This window comes from Sprattus sprattus (assembly GCF_963457725.1).
Source record: "Sprattus sprattus genome assembly, chromosome: 3".
In the NCBI taxonomy this organism is placed as follows: domain Eukaryota; kingdom Metazoa; phylum Chordata; class Actinopteri; order Clupeiformes; family Clupeidae; genus Sprattus; species Sprattus sprattus.
This window is the reverse complement of record NC_137922.1, coordinates 25015235-25022239: the sequence shown is the minus strand read 5'-3', so window position 1 is coordinate 25022239 and position 7005 is coordinate 25015235. Positions and strand designations below refer to the sequence as shown.

At 43.0% G+C, this 7005-nt stretch overlaps 1 protein-coding gene across 1 annotated transcript in view; it reads left to right on the top strand.

Moving 5' to 3' along the window:
* Window positions 1–7005, top strand: part of pth2rb (parathyroid hormone 2 receptor b) — a gene marked incomplete at both ends in the record, with an annotated part of 113461 nt that overhangs the window by 79817 nt on the left and 26639 nt on the right. The window contains one exon of the mRNA XM_080835413.1: window positions 5638–5698. Coding sequence (XP_080691539.1) covers window positions 5638–5698 — 61 coding nt within the window. The remainder of the gene's footprint in view (window positions 1–5637; window positions 5699–7005) is intronic.

Sequence of the window (7005 nt, the reverse complement as noted above, 5' to 3'; positions counted from 1 at the left end):
AGCAGTATGAGCTCCTCAGTGCTGATAGGCTGAGCAGTATGAGCTCCTCAGTGCTGATAGGCTGAGCAGTATGAGCTTACACATGCTCTTAGAAACCTAGGCTGATTGACAGGAGGAGGAGGCGTTTGCTCTGATCCCAGCTAGAGCTGGTCTACGGCAAGAAAAGAAGGAATGGTTGTGTGTGTATAGAGGAATCTTTTGTGTTTGTGTAAGTTCATGTGTGTGCATGCTTGTGTGTAAATGTTGTTTACAGTTTTTGTCACGCATTTTCACACTTGTGTCAATACCATGTACAATTTTTATAAACACTTTCACCAAATCAGAAGACTGCGCAAACTAACATGTGGATACTTTTCCAAAATGCATTCAATGACCACTTATTCCTAAATTCATGGATGCCTCTCATTCAATATTCACCTCAAAACTCAAGCAATTTTTGCCAACATTGTGATACTCTGCTCAAAACAGTTTACGTTCAGTTAGTTAAAAGCTGGAGAAAATTTAGATTATTGTAGATGGAAAGATGTTGTATTTTTGACAGACAATTGGTGCCATGACAACAGCTTGCCTTGAAATATTTGTTGAAAATGGTGAATTTTAGGCGTTGAAAAGATGTGCTAAAGATTTTTCTCTAAAGATTCAAGGCAAGGGAGAATGTTGCGGTACTGTAAAATTGAAGTTTATAAATATGTCACCACGGATCAGCATTAGGGCTGCAGGACACGTCTAGGGGTATTCTCTCTCTCTCTCTCACACACACACACACACACACACACACACACACACACACACACCCAGCATTAGGGCTGCAGGACACGTCTAGGGGTAATCTCAGGTGTTGTTTCACTTACTGTACTTGTTTTTGTACTATACGTAGTATACCACAGAAAATGGAGCTGTCTTGAGGCACATACAATATGTATGAGGTGTCATACGTTTTTATTTTATTTTGCAATGCAACACTTAACTGTGCAAAAATGGAGGATACAGCAACACATAATATATGCATTTTTTAGTAGTAGTTTAAGTAGTTTAATGGGAGAGAGCATATGCTTTTAATATAGCTGTATGTGTGCATGATGTGGTGATGTGGTGTGTATTGTGTGTGTGTGTAAATCCGTTTTATGTTACTGAGTGTGTGTATTGTTTGGTGGTGTGGTGCGCATTGTGTGGTGTGTGAATTCTTTTTATAGTGCTGAGTGTGTGTATTGTGTGGTGTGTTTGTGTTTATTTGTGTGTGCATGTGTGTGTGTGTGTGAGTGTTTTTTATTGCTGAGTGTGTGTATTGTGTGGTGGTGTAATATGTGTCGTGTGTGTAACTCTGTGTATTGTGTTGAATGTTAATGTGTGGGTGTGTGGTGGTGTGATGTGTATTGTGTGTGTAACTCTGTGTATTGTGTTGAATGTTAATGTGTGTGTGCAAGGAGGTAGAGTTACGCCTACCCCATCTCACACTTTAACTATTAATGCAGCGACAGCTGAAAACAGCATTCAATATCCCATATTTTTATACGGCTCTTCAGAATGTTCCAAAAAGTACTGTACCGAGCCATTCCAACATTCGCAGGTCCGATATTTCTTGATAATGACTACTGCGAAAAAGATAATGACCGCTGTCATTGGCAACGGGTTTTGTGCTTCTAATTCACATCTTTCATATCATTCCGCAAAAAGTCCAGTCATTTAACGTAACAGACACATGGTAATTTGAAGTCAGCAAGTAATGGGTTGCTACGCAACACCTGAAACTTCAAAGTTCTATTTGCTTGAAGAACTATTTATTTCTAAACGGGAATCATGAAACGGCAACTAAATAATTAAAAAGAGGAATGTTGGAGGAATGTCTTCTATCGTTTTTGGCAAGTAACCTTATAATAAGCAGGATAATGTATTGTCCGTCGGTAATTATCCAAAAATAAATCCCTCCGCTGCGCGTCGGGGTGCTGTTGGCCCTGTTGGGATTTATTTTTGGATAATGACCTCCGGACAATACATTATCCCTTACATAACCACACAGACACAGAGAGCGAGGGGGGGGGGGGGGGCACATCACCATAACGGACTGGCACTGCTTGCCTGTGAAAGTCCTTGTTTTCTTTTTTTTAGATAATTCAAAGAGTTGGCAGGCAGATGTCAGCGTGTATGTGTTTGTGTGTGTGTGTCTAAGTCTGTGTGTGTGTGTGTGTGTGTGTGTGTGTGTGTGTGTGTGGGCGTTTGAGGTTGGATATACGGGCTGAGCAAATTGATATCACACACACACACACACACACACACACACACACACACACACACACACACACACACACACACACACACACACACATACACACACACGCGCGCATGCGCGTACACACACACACACACACACACACACACACAAACACACACACACACACAGAGCAAATTGGCTGACTTGTTTACCCTCGATGGCCAGCAACGCTTCTCAGTTTACACAGTCTTGTGTTCCTCTAGACGGATCTCCCACACGGTTCCACAGAAATCATGCCCTCCGAGTCCTCTCTGTCCGATCCGCTTCATAACCTGCTGACAGATGTAGGAATAAGGCTCTGGCCCGTATGTGATGTAAGCAGAAGCACATTTCTGTCAAGTCTCACATTTTATCCATCAACCAAAAAATGTACCTTCTTTGTGGAGGTAGTAATTGCAGGTCCAATAGACAGCTGCCCAGTACAAGTTAGAGACTGCTGTGTTCGTGCTGTTCAGCTTACTACGTCTGTGTAGCAGTTATACTTGTCAACGACGTTTCGATATTCAGCGGGTCATGACTGAACAATTTCTTATCTCTATGGGGCGAACGTGCGTAGACCTGTTTACGAAAAGCTGTGTATATGGAACAATATGCTTGCATGTGCCGTCTATATATGAGAGTGGTGGGGTGCAGATTTCAAATCAAATCAAATCAAACCTTATTTGTACGGCTCATTTCATACACCAAGGTAACACAATGCGCCTCACAGTAGGAAGGAAAAAGGGGGGGGGTTACAAACACTTGTAAAGAGACTCAGATAAGTAGATAAATAAACGTTACATAAATGTTAAATAAATACATTTGACAGGTTACAAAAACACTTTTAAAGTGACACAGATTTTGCCAGAGATAAGTGAAAAGGAAATGATGTACTAACCGCACTGGCACCGTAAAGGACTTCTCAGCAAGGTTATCATCAATCTATTTCATTCATGTTAACTACACAAGGAATTTCAATTGGGCCATGAGACGGGTCCTGATATGCTCTGAGCTTTGGTAACCTGATCTGTGGGGTCCAGTCTATGAACTTGCAAAACTACTGCGGTCTTTCCACTTGCACTCGCATAACTACCGCCGTCTTTCAGCTTGCACTTGCAAAACTAATGCAGTTTTTTGGCTTGCGCTCGCATAACTACCGCGGTCTTGGCCTGCATTTTCCTACCACTTGACACTTGCAACTCAGGGTAGCATTATTGGCTTTGTGTCCTTGTTGATTTTCTCTGCCTTGCCTCTTAGCGAGGAAGAGAGAAAAAGAGAGGGGGGGGAGGGGGGTCTTGTTTGTGTAACGCTGTCAGGGCTGTGTTTATGTGCACAGTGTCACTGTTTTTGATGCTCTGACTCCAGTGTTGAAGGAGCCCCCGCACCTTTGAAGTGCAAATCATACAATTAAATTTAATAACTCTTGGGGGAAAAGAAAACTGTCCTCCCGGTTCTCTGACCAGACACGATCGGTCGTGACCAGTAGGGGTACGCCAAAACGACAGCCTCACAAAAATAAACATCTACAGAAATAAACATCTAACATCTCCATGTAACACGCATACTGTCCTTCAATAGCATCACAAGTCTACAAAATGAGCAATTATGGAGGAATATAAATCCATTGACTTCCTGTCTGAGTGGCATCCATACAAATGATCCAGAAGCCAGAGGCTTAGATGAAAGGAGCCGGCAGAACTGAGGCAATTGTTTGCTTTCTCTCACTTTTATTTATCTCTTTTGAGTTTGAATTTCTGTCTTTGTTAGATTATGAATTTCTGTTGTGTTCATCTTTGTTATTATTCATCTGTTTATTTATTTATTCATGAGTCATCATATCCTCCCCTTGCCCCAGTGATTCAGGAGGGGGTGGTGTGAGCCTGTACAGTACCCAAATATCCTCTCCTTGCCCCTCAGTGATTCAGGAGGGGGTGGTGTGAACCTGTACAGTACCCAAATATCCTCCCCTTGCCCCTCAGTGATTCAGGAGGGGGTGGTGTGAACCTGTAGCCTGGATACCAGACCGAACCCCTCCCACAACATTTTTGTCTGGAAGTTCGGTCTGGCAATGATCCGTTGGGGAGAAATTATCACAGATCCGAAACGGATCTAGCCAATCAAATTGTCAGCTTTATACGATGATGGACAGATGGCTTGAGTTGAATTAACGGCAGATTCGAAATCGTACCAAGATGGCGGCTTCTTGGGAGCCTGTTAGTGGGAAATATTTTATGTGTAATAAGCTATCTACACATTTTTTTTATGTCTACATTGACTCGGTTAGTTGTGTATGTGCAACACGAATGTTGCAGAGTATTGTAGGTCTTAACTGAAGCTCTCTAGACCATTATTGTTAGGTTATCGCTAACGCCTAGACCAAAAATCCATTGAAACACATAGGCTAGTATCTAGCTAGCCTCGCTGCTAATAAGTATAATGTGAGCATGCATATCTCACAGATATTGGTAGCGCATACATTTTGAAAGAGGAACAGAGAAACGCGATTAAGGCATTTGTCGATCGAAAAGATGTTTTTGCCGTCCTTCCAACAGGATCCGGTAAAAGTTAATGTATAAGATGGTCATACTATGTTGCTCTGATTGGTTCTAGGTATCCAATTGAGCGAAGAGGCATTTTCTTTCCTGGTTCGTTGAAACACGCCCCATAATCACAACTCAATGGTGCAGAATCAGACTCATATTCTGACTAGTATTATGAGTATGACATCGTCAGGCTAGTGAACCTGTACAGTACCCAAATATCCTCTCCTTGCCCCTCAGTGATTCAGGAGGGGGTGGTGTGAATCTGTACAGTACCCAAATATCCTCTCCTTGCCCTTCAGTGATTCAGGAGGGGGTGGTGTGAACCTGTACAGTACCCAAATATCCTCTCCTTGCCCTTCAGTGATTCAGGAGGGGGTGGTGTGAACCTGTACAGTACCCAAATATCCTCTCCTTGCCCTTCAGTGATTCAGGAGGGGGTGGTGTGAACCTGTACAGTACCCAAATATCCTCTCCTTGCCCCTCAGTGATTCAGGAGGGGGTGGTGTGAACCTATACAGTACCCAAATGTCATGACACACACCACATACACACACACACACACACACACACACACACACACACACACACACACACACACACACACACACACACGCACATACACACACACCCACACACACACACACACACACACACACACACACACACACACACACACACACACACACACACACACACACACACTGTTATTTTTGTCTTCCTGAACGTCTCCTGCCACTCCGGCGGTCATCCAACTGTCTGTGCCACCCGTCCATCTCTGTACAGTGTACACCAATGGTGTCTCTTTTACTCCTGCAGAATAGTTACGGTATTCCCTTCTGTTCGCAGGTGTACCAGCCATCTTCGTGTCGGCCTGGGCAGTTGTCAGGGCAACGCTGGCAGATGCTCGGTAAGAACCTCCGATTCTTATTTAGAGATCCCAATCATCAGATGAAGGACGAAGCCCCGTGCAGGCTGCTATGTTCCTGAGGATTTAGTGTTGTTCTGTGTGTGTGTGTGTGTGTGTGTGTGTCTGTGTGTGTCTGTCTGTCTGTCTGTGTGTGTGTGTGTGTGTGTGTGTATGTGTGTGTGTGTGTGTGTGTGTGTGTGTGTGTGTGTGTGTGTGTGTGTGTGTGCCTGTAACCCCCGCTGCTATTATTACTGGTGGAGTGAGCAGAGTACATTCTGGTAGAGTAGCTCACAGAACTGTAGGAGGAGAGAGGTGGCCATACGAGATGCAGGCGTTGTGTACTCATGCGTATCCAGCACAGATGGGCTATTGTGCACAAATGTGTCTAATTCACTTGCAATTGATTGCATTATAGTTTCCTTTGTTAGACCTGTCAAAGGCTTAGGTCATTAGGTCTAGTGCAGGATATAGTGAAACACACTGTCATGATTTAACCAGTTTAATGACTTCTCTTTGCAAAGGGATATTTTGACACAAATGTACAGTGATTGTAACATTGTGTATTTCTTGAAAGGTTTTTCAAAAGATATGAGCAGATAAAGTCTTGGTTAGTAATCTCTCTTCAGTTTTAGAGGGATTCCGAATATTGTAAAGTTCTTGAAAAGATATGAGCAAAGAAAGTCTTAGTTAGTAATCTCTCTTCAGTTTTAGAGGACTTCAGAATATCGGATGCTAATGTGTACACGCCTTTCTTCATATGGGGGAAATAGACAAGTTTAAGTGGCCAAACTTTGTTCTTGACATTCTGTATGTTTAAATAAACAGCTTATCTCCGAAGGGCCCTCCTTCAAGTGACAACTTGAATGTAGAAAACAGTATTTAATTCCTTGAGAGATGTGTGCTTATCTCTCAACTGTGTTCATAATTGCTGGTTGAAAGACTGTCGGCCCACTCAGTTCCGTCTGTGATGTATTTTGTGTGTGTGTGTATGTGGTGTGTGTGTGTGTGTGTGTGTGTGTGTGTGTGTGTGTGTATGTGGTGTGTGTGTGTGTGTGTGTGTGTGTGTGTGTGTGTGTATGCGGTGTGTGTGTGTGTGTGTGTCAGTGTGTGTGTGTGTGTGTGTGTGTGTGTGTGTGTGTGTGTGTGTGTGTGTGTGTGTGATGTGCTCTTTGTGACACCACCGCTTTTAAAAGACAGCTTAATGCGGACTCTGCTTTACCTGCCATTCACTGAATGAGGTCCTCCTTCACCAGTGAATAGGTTTAATCTTTTAATCGACATTCATTTTGAAATTCGTTTTTTTTTTT